The 13,705-nt window shown below is 36.9% G+C and overlaps 1 protein-coding gene across 1 annotated transcript; it reads left to right on the top strand.

Moving 5' to 3' along the window:
* The first annotated feature begins 406 nt into the window (after positions 1-406).
* Positions 407-12,395, top strand: atg14 (autophagy related 14). The gene is made up of 10 exons (XM_056477427.1): positions 407-849; positions 2,068-2,130; positions 2,209-2,251; positions 3,412-3,493; positions 4,672-4,909; positions 6,819-7,051; positions 7,209-7,326; positions 7,476-7,566; positions 8,132-8,217; positions 11,234-12,395. Exons 1-10 carry the CDS (start codon positions 557-559, stop codon positions 11,532-11,534), a joined length of 1,548 nt encoding a protein of 515 aa, XP_056333402.1. The 5' UTR covers positions 407-556; the 3' UTR covers positions 11,535-12,395.
* Positions 12,396-13,705: the final 1,310 nt, after the last annotated feature.

Below are 13,705 nucleotides of genomic sequence, written 5' to 3'. Positions count from 1 at the left end.
AAATGAGGGTGAAATAATGATAAATTATCATTCAGAGAAACATATTTATGTAAAAAAATTGTTTGTTTGTTTTTCTATAGAAGTCAATGGGTGCCATCAACCTGCATTCTTCAAAATATCTTCTTTCGTGTTAAACAGAAGAAACTCATATAGGTTTTTAATTGAAGGAGAATAAATGAGGTGATTTTCATTTTTTGGGGGGTGAACTATCCCTTTAAGGATTGTTGCAAACTATTTTTACAATGTCAAAAAAGCAACATTATTATTAAAGCTATGATCTTACAATAGAAAATACATTAAATAACAGTGGTGTGTTAAATACATTTAGAATTTTCTTGGTACATTTCTGTAAATGACCCAACCACCCCACGCACGTGACAAAATATACATAAACAACATACGTCACGTGGTGTGCGTAGGACAGACAGGCGAAACGCTCAGTTGTTCATCTAGCGGCTTTAATACCAAAACTGCTAGTTCTAATTTAATATTTTCAACTACAGGTCATGTAAATCTTACAATAGAGATTTATATTAATCACAGAGCCTGTATCATCATGGCTTGTCCCTCAACAGGCGAACCCCGGGCTTTGGGGCCTAGTGAAGAGCATCCAGAATCTGAATCAGAGGCCCGGGCGCCCGCTCTGCCGCAGCCGCCTCAGCAGCACCTTCAGCCGGCGTGCATGAGCGCTGGGGCCGCGGTTATGGTGGAGGCGCTGGATGATGCAGAGGGGCTTTTTGTAGCAGTGGAGAGATGCCCACTCTGCAATACAGCCAGACGAAGACTAACCTGCGCCCGGTGCATCCAAAACGGGGATTTCGTGTATTTTGATGGGAGAAATCCGGAGAGGTGTCCTTTAATTTCTTGTTTATTTTCATTATGTACGCTGAAACGGTTTACAACAACATCCCAACAAATTTTAGTAACTTTAATGTCGATCTGTTTCTAACGATTTTTGTTTTATTTAAGCACCCGTTTGGTCCTGATGTTTAGTGTTTTAAAGGTTTATGTGACTTTTGTTATTGCTCTGTATTTTGCTAATTCATGTCCACAGCATGCTAACATGCTAAGAGCTAACTTTGTAAACAAACGGGCAGAGAAGAAGCTTCACGTTTCTACGTTTTTTACTTCTGTCAGATGTCAGTGGTATTAGCTTTTTTGAAAATTGACATCTGAAGGTATTGTCATGACTTATTCAAGTTTCTTTAAAGATGCTTTGGGAGTTTTTGATGTACTAAGTTAATATGTGGACCTGGTTATGTTTAGCTGAGTCATGTTGACAAATGTGACCCCCATGATTTGTATAATAGCTTTTATTCTAAAAAACTACAACTTTAAAATACAAATATTGTCATATAAAGCTTTTATTCTTCAGAAAATGACAATTGGTCAGAATAACTAATGTTTTAATTGGTTGACTAAAAATGCATAAATATATCTGAAAGCATGGCACTTGATACGGTTCATTCAAACACATTATATTGTATAGCCAGGGAAATTTAGAATTTTTAAGTGGTAATTAGTTTTTTCTGCTGATCTGAAAGTTCTAATGAGCACAGTGGCCTCCATCATCCGTAAGTGGAAGATGTTTGGAACCACCAGGACTCTTCCTAGAGCTGGCCAGCCATCTAAGCTTCACAACAACTCAGTGAATGTTCTTGAGTGGCACAGACATAAATCATATTTTAAAAGACTTAAGGCTGTAATTGCTGTCAAAGGTGCATTAACAAATATTGAGCAAAGGCTGTGAATACTTATTTTCAGGTTTCTTATTTTTAATAAATTTGCAACAATTTCAAAAGCTCCTTTTTTCACATTGTCATTATGTGGTATTGTGTGTTGAATTTTGAGGAAATAAATGAATTTAATCCATTTTGGAATAAGACTGTAACAAAGAAATGTGGAAAAAGTGAAGCGCTATGAATACTTTCCGGATTCACTGTATGTGTCTTTATTAATGTTTTTCTCTTGTGTATTATTTATGGATTGAATGTTAATTATGAAGGATATTTCTTGTTGTGGATAAACGTTCTTCATTCCAGCTTTGTGTCATGTTTCTGCTAACAGGTATTCAGAAAAGCTTGAGCGACTCCAAAAGTTAAAAAATGAAAAGGAGGACCTTCAGCAGAGGTATTATATCAGCAGCATTTTGTGTCACAATCCTACATTATGCTCAGCTAATACTCATTAATTTCCCACATGTTTCAGAGTCATCAAAGCAATGGACAAGAAAGTCCAGGCAGATCAGCTCGTAAGTATTATTGTGCATGCTTAACATTTTTATTGAAAAAAAATATATAATGGGATATTTCACTCTATGGGCCCTATCATACAGCTGGTGCAATATGGCGCAAGATGTGTTTGTGGACTCATGGGTGTTTCGGTCTAGAAAAGAGGTGTATTAAGGTGCACTGTTGGCGCGTTGCTATTTTGAGGAACTAAAATAGACTGTGCAATAGACCAGGTGAAAGCAGGTCTAAAGTCCAGTGCAGAGCGCATTAGTTGTGCACCTCACTTACACATTGCTTAATACATGCTGGATGTACAGCAATACGCAAATATCTTTACAAATGAAAAAGATTAAAATATTTTTAAAAATTATTACTTTCTACATAAGTTTAAAAACCAGTACCTCCATGCCTCCATCACGGGGGCTTTTTTTAGTTGATTCACGACAACTTGCTTTTGTATAAGGTTATTATTATTAGCAGTATTATTTATTATGTGTATATTTATGTTTGTTTTATTAAAAACAAGCTTGGATTTGCCCATCTGTCAGGTTTTGGACCACATGTGCATGTGTATTTGGATATAACTCAGTTTTTTGACCACACTTCGTTATTATTGTTCATTTATTCGTTTGCTGAAAATTAGAACTGAATTTAGAAATAGTTTTGAAGCAAATCTTTGCGGCAACAAAATTAATTATATAGGCTAATGGATGTATGTGCGTATAACACCGTTTCCTTATCCAGGAAAGAGAAAGTGAAAGTAAAGGCCAAATGGAGGAGGCTCATTCTTTATCCTCGCACTGCAGATGGTCAGTTTAACTGTTTTCTCTCTAGTGAAGCATTCAGTTTTTCTACCTGCAAAGTCCGCCATGTAAATAGCAAATGCGCCATTTGCTATTGACTCTTAAAGGGAACTCTTACGCAACTGACTCTTACGCAACTGACTCTTAAAGGGAATGGGAGATGAGACTCTGATTGGTTTACTCTCAAAACACACCCATAACTCATTAAGAGAATAAGCACAACACTGAGACCATGTGCCGCGGCGCAGTGTATTTTTCTGTCCTTAAAATAGCAAAAGTGGATTCGGACATGCCCTTAATGCTTTTGCGCCCTACACTTTAGACTTTGTGCCTAGATCATTAAAATAGAGCTCTATATTGTTTTTTGTTTAACACAGAGATGGAAAATTATGTCCTGCAAGATGAAAATCCAGCAGCTCAAAGAGGCAATCTGCACCAGCAATGAAGAAGTGAAGAGTGGTGAGCATCACAACACAAATACCCCATAATCCTATTTGTAGACAATATGCCGATATTCAAATAAATCAATATATAATGATAAAAAAGATTCACAGTATTGGATTATGCCTAAATTATGTATTATTTAAACTTTAAGAGTGCTTTGTAAGAATATTCACATTAGATTTGCAGTGCTGTTCAGAACAGAAGCAAATTCTTGGAGATGCGATTGTTTACCATAATAGTTCAAACATGATCATGTTGACATATAAAATCTGACCTACTGCATGCTGAAGTATTAATTAAAAAGTTTGTAGCTATTTACTAGGCTCCAATAGTTAGTATTAATTACTTGCAATGAAAACTACCAAAACTTTGATTAAACTTAGGTGATGTTACTATCTCAGTTAAGCCGAATAATGCAATAAAATTGTAGTCATGTCCTAACTACATGCGACACAACAAGATTCCAGCGACAAATGTGACGCAACATGACAGAAACATTTAAATACTAGCCATTCATTTAAATATCAGCCACGTGATCTGGACAAAACGGTAAGGGTTACAGTATAATTAATACATATTTACCCTATTTAACATTATTAAAAGGACATAGGCTGAGTGACTGATGCTGTTGCTTTGCACTGAGCCACCTACTTTCATTTTCAAAACGTTTGCTAGTTATTTAATTTTCAAGATCTTAGGTGGACTAACTATCTGCTGCTGCTTTCAGTAGTATGATGATGTTCAAACTCACATTGGGAGCATTTAACACTGATTAAAGCACATAATCTGTACCTGAGGAGATATTTGTCATAACCGTTTATGGTGTTGTTTTGCCATGACGTTTCTAAAACAGAAGTATTGATAGGACGAAAACTCGTTTTAACATCAAACATCAAAATAATTTTAACATAAAACAACTCGTTTAACAACAAAATGCCTTTTATTGCATGTCGTGTCACATGCAGTTTGGTGTTATAATTATACTGTTAAGTCTTTAAATCTTTTTGTATTTAATTTGTTTTAAATAAACAATTTTTTATAGCTGTTAAAGTAACTTTTTTGTCATTTACCTTGATTTAACCTTCAACAATCAATCGCAACAAGAAAATTTACTTTAAAAGTATCAACTTACAAAAATGGTATCAAATGATGAGTTTTATCTTTAAAAAGTAAATAGCTCATCTTCACTTCAGGCAGAGAGCTGTTGTTGCGCTCCCAGGAGGAAGGGCAGCGGCTGCAGCGCAGGGCTAGCCGCCATCAGGAAAAGAGGGACAAAATTAAGCGGCACAACCAGCGTCTGGGTGAACTGCTGGAGAAGAGATCCAAAGAGATGCAGGGCCGGCTGGAGGCTCTGGCTGAGGTGCGGAGAGAGCACATCCTGGAGCTCACAACACACATCTTCAACATCCAGGAGGAGAAACAAGGCAGCAGGTCAGAGACCAGCAGAAATATACATATAAATATGTAGACATGATAAACAAAGTGCTCTGGGTGACATCTTGGATGAATATAGACCATTTCAATATAGCGATATCAATTGTCCATGAACAGTTCTTGCTTGTCGTAAAATCTATTTCAGAACTGTAACATGAGGCGATTCAGTCATAACACAGCAGTCATTAAAAAATGTATCAATATGTGGAGCTTTAGGGCGTCACGGTGGCGCAGTGGGTAGCACAATCGCCTCACAGCAAGAAGGCATGTTCTCCCCGTGTTCGTGTTGGTTTCCTCAGGGTTGCTCCAGTTTTCCCCCACAGTCCAAAGACATGCGCTATAGGAGAATTTGGTTAGCTAAATTGTCTGTAGTGTATGTGTGATTGATTGAGAGTGTGTGGATGTTTCCCAGTGATGGGCTGCATCTCCAGATAAATACTGTTAGTTTAAATATTTTATTCATCATTACATTAATCAAAAGTGTAACTAAAGTCATTTAAAATGCATAAAAATTATATTTCTAATAAATGCTGGTCTTTTGAACTTTCTTTTAAGTTTTCTTTTGTCTATTGAACTTCCTTTGAATTTTCTTTTAGTTAAATAACTTTGTTCATTAAATAACTTTCAGTTTATTAAAAATCTTAATATTTTGTTTTGTGAAAAAAAAAAAAAAAGCAGCACAACTTGCCATTGATAATAGTAGGAAAATGTTACTTTAGCATCACACCAGCATATTAGAAAGATTACAGAAATAAATTACATCTTAAAATGTATTAAAATAGAAATTATGTTAAGTTTTAATGACATTTACACACTGACCCTACCTTCAAAATCAAATGATCCAAAGCTGTCAAAAATGATACCATGCCCAACCCTTTGAATGACAGTGTATATTTTATATATAGCCTCCAATTATCTTGTTTCTTTTTAAATTGAGCATGACTAATAACAAAGACTATGGCTGCGCCCGAAACCGCATACTTCCATACTATATAGTACGCTAAAATCAGTATGCAAGCCGAGTAGTATGTCCGAATTCATAGAATTCGAAAATCAGTATGTGAGAAGTACCTGGATGACTTATTACTTCCGGCAAGATTCTGAAGTGCGCATCACATGCATGCTGCGCTATCCCATGATGCCCCGCGAGAGAATTCATGAATGGGACTGAAGCGACACAACTGACATGGGTAGGTCACATGACCATGACAAGATGGCTGATGTAGTACGTCCGAGTTCCATTCACACTGCTCGCATTCATACTGTATAGAACGCACATTTCTAACGGCTGAGTAGTACATATAAATTCAAATGCAGTACTTGCTGAGTACTAGGCAGTTTTGGACGCAAACTATAGAATACACAAGACATGGCACTCGTATACTTTTGAATGGGGAAAAGTGTAACTGTCAATATGGCGAGTGAAGCCCCGCCTTCTTGTACAGGAGCCAATCAGAGATTGCTATATGGTAAATAAAGCATGCCTTCTAGTACAGAAGCCAATCAGCTATCACTATAGAATGACAATTATCCAGGGGGAGGGGCTCGGACCAGACGTGAGTTTCTTCAGATTTTGTGTGATGCGAAGATTTAGAAATGAAACTAAAGAGACAGTTGTCGTTTAATTGTATTAGTTATTCGTAATATGAAATGTAATCGCACAATCGCTACAAATTTTGGAGAATTGGATGTTTCCCCGTTTAAACAGAATGCCAAAGCAGAGGCGTTACAAAGAAGCCCGCCAAGTGAAATGACTTGCCTTTAAGGGACTTTTAAGGGGCTAATAATAACACACTTTCTCCAGAGACACTGTTTGTATTTTTAGCTTGGAATTGCTAAACTAGTCTTGTTATGCCAGGTGTTGAATGTGATGTCTAAAATATATTAAATGTTTTGTGCTGTTCAGGGACCCAGCGGATCCAACCGTGGCTGAGTATGACCTGGCTCTGACCTCCAGCACTGTCAGTGAGCTCGCAGAGGCCCGGAGAACCACCTACCACTCGGGCCGCTGGATCTGGGACGATCAGAATGGAGAGACGAGCATCAGCATCACTGGACCACACGTCACATTACCCAGCAATGGAGACTGTTCAGCTTATTACAGCTGGGTGGAGGAGAAGAGTGGAAACCAGGGGCCAGGTGCACTATTCACTGCTCCTCACTGTCAAAAGATTTTGATAAACCTAGTTTTGACAGTTTGTTTTTCATATAATTTAGTACAGATAAATGCTCTTCTTGCTAAGTACAAGTTCTGCTGCTCTGTTTTTAAAATAGTGTTGTTGTTTTTTTCTTGTAGAGCTGGACCACATCAACCCAGCACACACCATCAGCGCGGCCCTCTGCTATGCTACACAACTCGTCAATATCCTCTCTCATATCCTGGATGTCAACCTTCCCAAAAAGCTATGCAACAGGTTACAGCATTTTTATTTTATCAAAGCTCCAGAGTAAAACTTATCCAGTAATACAAGAACCTAACAATGTAAAGGAAGTATTTAAACTACTTTTATAGACGGTTTGAGTGACATATGGCCTCCTAAATCATATTTTGTCTTCTCTGCAGTGAGTTCTGTGGAGATAATCTGACTCGCTACCGATTCACCCGCACCGTCAACAAACTCAACACCAACGTTCTGCATCTCTGCTTCTCACAGGTAATATTAAAGGGGTCCCATTATGTCTCTTTTTACAAGATGTAAAATAAGTCTCTGATGTTCGTAGAGTGTGTATGTGAAGTTTCAGCTCAAAATACACCACAAACAAGGTTTTAAAACTCTTTGAAACAAACCCTTTTAGGCTTTGATCTAAATTGTGCCATTTTGGTGACTGTCGCTTTAAATTCAAATGAAATTGTGCTCTTTTCAAAAGAAGGTGGAGCTACAAATACCTGTGTGTCTGCATAGTGGCAGATTCATAAACAAGACTAACATCTTATGCTAATTAGGGAGAGATCATCACCAATTTGATGACACGAACAAAGGGAGAATGTCAATCAAAGTGTTTCTGTGACTGTTTTGATCAAGTGTGATTATAAAAAAAAAAAAGAATTAATAAATGTTTACCATTAGAAGCTGGTTATATTCACAGACTGTTGTCACACAACTGTGTTTATACCCATGTAAGTGATTTTTGCATAATAGGTCCTGTTTAATACTGTTAACAGAGACCACTCTGATCTTGAAGTCATGATCATCCTTCATGGTTATGCTCTCTTCTCAGCATGTTGATGGTGAACTGCTGCATCCTCATCACACTTTGAGGAATATCATGTTTCTGGTGTCTCCGGTGAACAAAAACCTCGGCAGGTGAGAAATAACACTATTCCTTGGTTAAACGAATGCGTTTGAATTATACGTTTACATGACTGTTCATTTTTTTATTTGTTTGTTTGCTTTACTCTCATTTAAAACTTTTTTTTTTCAGTATTTAAGTTTCAGAAATGTTTTAAGGAAAGTCATTTTAATTTGTTCATTTAAATTGCGGTTCAAATTCAGAGCACCATCTGCATAGTTTTATATGTTAGCTAGTACATTTTTAGCCTTTTAAAGGTGCTGTATGGAATTATATTTCGGCACGCCGGGTTGCCTTGGTGGAGAACTGCATATTTCATTCATTCAGTCATGAAGGCTCTCAAAGTATGCGTCTGTGATCGAAAGTGCGACCTCCGGTGGACAGTAGCAGTAGCTCCAAAATGAGATGCAGATTCAGAGTTCCACATGAGGTGGTTATTGGCTAGCAAATAATATAAATATTACTAACATAAACATTAGGTGAGAAGGTAAGAGACATTGTAACCCTGTGTCATGCTATGGTGACAAGATTTGCTTTGATAAGCTATTTGGCTGATTGCACCATAAACACAACAGAAATTTAAATACAGCCATTCAGAAGCTCAGAATAGTGCAGGAAATGGTAAGGTTTATAATCTAATTAATAAATATTATACTACGTTAACATTATTAAATGTAGATCACAGATATTTGTCACAGTTCTAAAGTTCAATTTTAAACAGTTTATTTTATTTTTAAGATCTGAGGTGAACCATCTGCTTTCAATAGTATGACAATAAATGTGATGTAAAATGGCATTCTAACTTAGCATTTAACAATGAATAAAGCACATGAGGTGTACCTGAGGTGATCATTGTGAGTTTATGCTGCTAGAAATAGAAGCCGTTTCTAAAATATAAATTTCAGGTGTTGGTTAGGACAAAAACTCTTTTTAAAATATTCTATCACATGTCTTTGCTTTTAGGTAGAACACGATTTAAACCAGCCTTTAGGCTTGATAGTCAGGCACGCTCCTGTTGATGTCGTCAATCTGGCAACCTTTCAACCAGGAGTGCAATACCTAGTTCAACCCAACCAAGGCATTGCAGTCACAACTTTGCTAAGATTAAATATCAGGGTTTCCGCGAGGTCTTAAAAAGTTTAAAATTTAAAACCCAAATTGCTGTTTTAGGTCTTAAATATATTTGCACAGGTCGTATTTTTCCGATGTCCATGTAACGCTACATCAAATGCTCAATTAAATTCTTTTTTGATGTTGTTGCTTGGTTTTCGTGGTGTTGTAGTTTATTTCAGTAGTCCAAATGTAATGTGTAGTATTACTACTACAAATGAGACTTACATGCAATAGCCAATCAGCTTTCTGTTAATGAACTCAGTCCGCGCGGCGAATGTGACATCATTGCTGTGTTTGTGGATGTTCGCTTTGGGTGCGCGAGACATGATTTCGGCTGGCGGAGTGCACCAAATTTTTTAAAACTTGGGCGAACAGTTCACGCAGCGCCGCATTTGATTTGAGTTGAATATGAATCACTTTGAAGAGATTTTTTCTAAAACAGGTACGCCTGAACAGACCGTCCATGATCCGTCCATGCATCATATATCATAGATATAATCAGATGACTAATATTTATTGGCAAGAATTTTTAACAGCCGTAGGAAAGGAGGAAAGTTTTTGTAAAAGTTTGGAAAAATCTGAGGGATACGTTTGTAAAAAAAACAAAAAGAGAGGCGATGCAAAAGTGGAGACCCATGTGGTTGTAATATTACAGAATATGTTTTTCTACCATTTATAGGGTTTACACTGATGTAAATATTACAGTTTTGAATTTAAAATAATTTATAAGTTACAAACTAAAATGAAGGAACAAATTATGTCTTTGATAACTGGAAGGGGATGTTTGAACGTACTGATGCCCATTTTTTTCTAAGCTTTATTGGTGATAATGGTCTGGAATGTTGGACCATTATTGCCTTTTTGGCATATCAGTAGAGGACACAGCCAGACTAGCCAGACAGCAGTGTGTGAATTGTGGAGTGGGCTAAATAATAATAAAAACCTCAGTATTTTTACTAAGTGTACTTTTTTTTGCTTTTATTCTTGCCATAATAAAAACATATTTGTAGAGCAACCCATGTTCTGTTGTCATTAATATTTGAATAAACTTTAATAGGTAGAACTGTCCGAGATATGAACAAAAGCAAGTGATGCATCAAAGTTTGATATAAAAAAAATCTTGAATGGTTATAAAAATCTTAATAATCATTATTATAAATGATAAAAATAATAAAAACTAATTAGTTGAAAAATCTTGAGCGATATTAATGAAATGATGTAGTTCTGGAAACTTCCTAGTTCTTTGTCTGACTTTACGGTGAGTTCTTCTTTGACCGCCCCCTATCGTTTTAAAGAATATCACAAATAAAAAACAGTGTCTGTTTCGTGAGGTGCGTGCGCAGTCAGCGGAGGTGCGCGATGCAGCGCCAGGCGAAAGTATAAATCAGCCTTAAGATGTTCAGTGGTGCGTCTAACATGTCTTCAGTACTGTTCAAGTTCAATACGTTTATTTTACCACTACTTTTGTGATTTAGCATTTTCTCTTGCGTGTTTTTGATATTGTGATTTAGGTCTTAAATTTAATACTAAAAGGTCTTAAAAAGGTCTTACGTCTTAAATTTGACATTATGATATCTGCAGAAACCCTGAAATATGATTAAAACCTTCAGTATTGACCTTATTCTTCAATGTGGAAGTGCGCTCGGTTTGATTTAGAACTCCTATGGGAGAAATGACCAGGAATAATAAACAGCAGAAACTACTTGGTCTACAAGCAAGTGTGTTCATGACCATACAAACAAAGTAATTAAGAAAAGAAGAACATCAAGCAGCATAACAAGCTGTTTTTAACATCTAAAACTCAATAGAAGTGAATGAGAGTGGAAGTCTCGAGATGAAAGGATTTCACTGCTTGTGTCCGCTCGTACATGAAGAATAATGAATGGTAAGATTAACGCATTGCAAACTTTCTACTAGAACGGGGCCGTTTGAGGTGAGCGCTGACCTGGAGGAGTCGATGGAGTTTGTGGAACCAGAGGCTGCAGGCCCTGCGGAAGAGAGCGGAGACGAGGCCGTGACGGATGAAGAGACTGATCTGGGTACAGACTGGGAGACGGTTCCCAGCCCTCGCTTCTGTGACATCCCTTCCCAGCCCATGGATCTGTCCCAGAGCGGCATGCAGGCGTCCCAGCCAGTGGGCAATGCAGGAGGAGGCATGATCTCCTCCGCCGCCGCCTCCGTCACCTCATGGTTTCGTGCCTACACAGGCCAGCGCTGAGATCCGGGGTATATGCAAACACCCCATTCATTACGGTCACCCTCACTCATGTGAACTTGGCTGCTGGGGCAAATAAAGGGAAATGACTGATCCTATTAAAGCCATAGTTCACCCAAATATGAAAGTTGTCATTATTTTCTAGTCCTGATATTTTGGAAACCTGTAACCATTGACTTCCATTGTATTTGTTTCCCCTGCTATAAGAGTCAATGGTTATAGATTTGAAACATTCTTCAAAATATCTTCTTTTGTGTTCAACTGACCAAACATCAAAACAAAACTCTCTATTGGAAGAAGTGAAGGGAGTAAATGATTCCAATGTTCATTTTTGGGTGAACTATCTCTAAGTAAATGTGGGATAGAAACCAGAGTGAAGGTTGTATCCGTTTTATTTGGCAGGATGGAAGAATGTAGTGAACTACTTTTGACATTTTTAATCTTTCGTAGCTCACGTTATACTGTAGAGACACCCGTCGGTCAACTTTATTCATTGTACGTTGCCAAATATCGTTGTTTTGGACAGACTTGACTGATGGATTGAACTTTCCTCACCAGCTCTTTAAGGAACTTTACTGTATAAATGTTGCTGGACTCTGAGAGTGAGCGAGTGGCAAATATTATTGGGGACTTGATCTATTAGGTTATGCATTTACAAAAGGAACAGTGTTTTATGAACAAATAGCAAGCGTTTTTCATTGAACTTCCTCAATCATTGCAAGCTGCGTTGGATTTTAGTATCCTGCATTTGCTCTTTGGGTTTATGTGCAGGTTTATGTTTTACATATTACTGGTTGAAAATGTTATTTTAGATTTATTTTGGATTAGCATACATCAATTATTAAACTGAACACCTCTATGAAATGCTTTACAATTTAGTAGGTTTTTTTTTGTATGTAGGGGTCAAAAACATTTTGTTTTTGACTCTTCTAAAGCAGGGATTCTCAACCTTTTTCATTTTGGGGCCCACTTCTTTCTCCGATGAATTTTTCAAGGCCCCTCCATCTGACATTTTCTCTAAAAATTTCTAAAAAAAAAAATGTATGTATTATTTTCTATTATCAGTATTTTAGAAAAAAAAAAACATATACTGTATGTATGTATGTATATATATATATATATATATATATATATATATATATATATATGTATGTATGTATGTATATATATATATATATATATATATATATATATATATATATATAAATTTATTTAAATGTAACTATATATAAAACTATATCATAATATATCAAAACAAAAAACAATCACATGTTCAAAGAGAACAACAGGTCAACAGGGAGACTTGAAAGGACCAGCTTCTGATTTAAACTGGACTGACTGAATATCTACTATTCAAAACTATTCAGACAGTTGAGTTTGCAGCTGGATATTATTTGGAGATCGCTGAGAGGAACAGTGAACAGCTCCATGTCTGAAGCTCATATGCAAGTTTATTTAACATTCTATGACAGAAACACCATTGAGCCTCGCTTGTGGTGCCCTCTCCTGTGGTTTGTAATGTAATGGGCAGCACAAATGTCTTGATACCTCAGGCTGTTGCTGTTGCCATGCATTCTGCAGATCTCTCGTAAACACCACACTGAATGTAACCCCAAACCATGATTTTTTTTCCTTCACCAAACTTGACTGATCACTGTGAGAATCTTGCATCCATGCGGGTTCCAATAGATTTTCTGCAGTATTTGTGATGATTGGGATGCAGTTCAACAGATAATTCATCTGAAAAATCCACCTTCTGCCACTTTTCCAAATGATCAACTGGAAGTCAAGTTATTTGTTGCTCTTACAACTGGGATTGACGTCAAGACGTTTGCTTAAGCAGAAAACAAATACACTCATCTGAATGGATTTAAAACCTATTGGCCTGAAACAGTTCAGTAAGCTACACTTTTTTTTTAATGAAGACTTCCTCTATATGAAATGGGTCAGCTACTCATGGTGGGCCTTATATTGAGAACAGCAGAACACCATTACAGCACATCCTCTATTATCAGATGTCTTTTTTTTTTTGCTGCTATAGTTGAAAAAAACTGCATCAGTCCAGAGGGTATTCCTATGGCTCTGGCATACCAGAATCACATTAAAGGTCACTGCAAAGACAGCATTAGCAACTAACTTCTACTAATAGAAAATATTTGCACCTTAAAACTCAA

The sequence above is a fragment of the Danio aesculapii genome, chromosome 17, assembly GCF_903798145.1.
Source record: "Danio aesculapii chromosome 17, fDanAes4.1, whole genome shotgun sequence".
NCBI classification, from domain to species: domain Eukaryota; kingdom Metazoa; phylum Chordata; class Actinopteri; order Cypriniformes; family Danionidae; genus Danio; species Danio aesculapii.
This window is presented reverse-complemented; position numbering and strand designations above follow the sequence as displayed.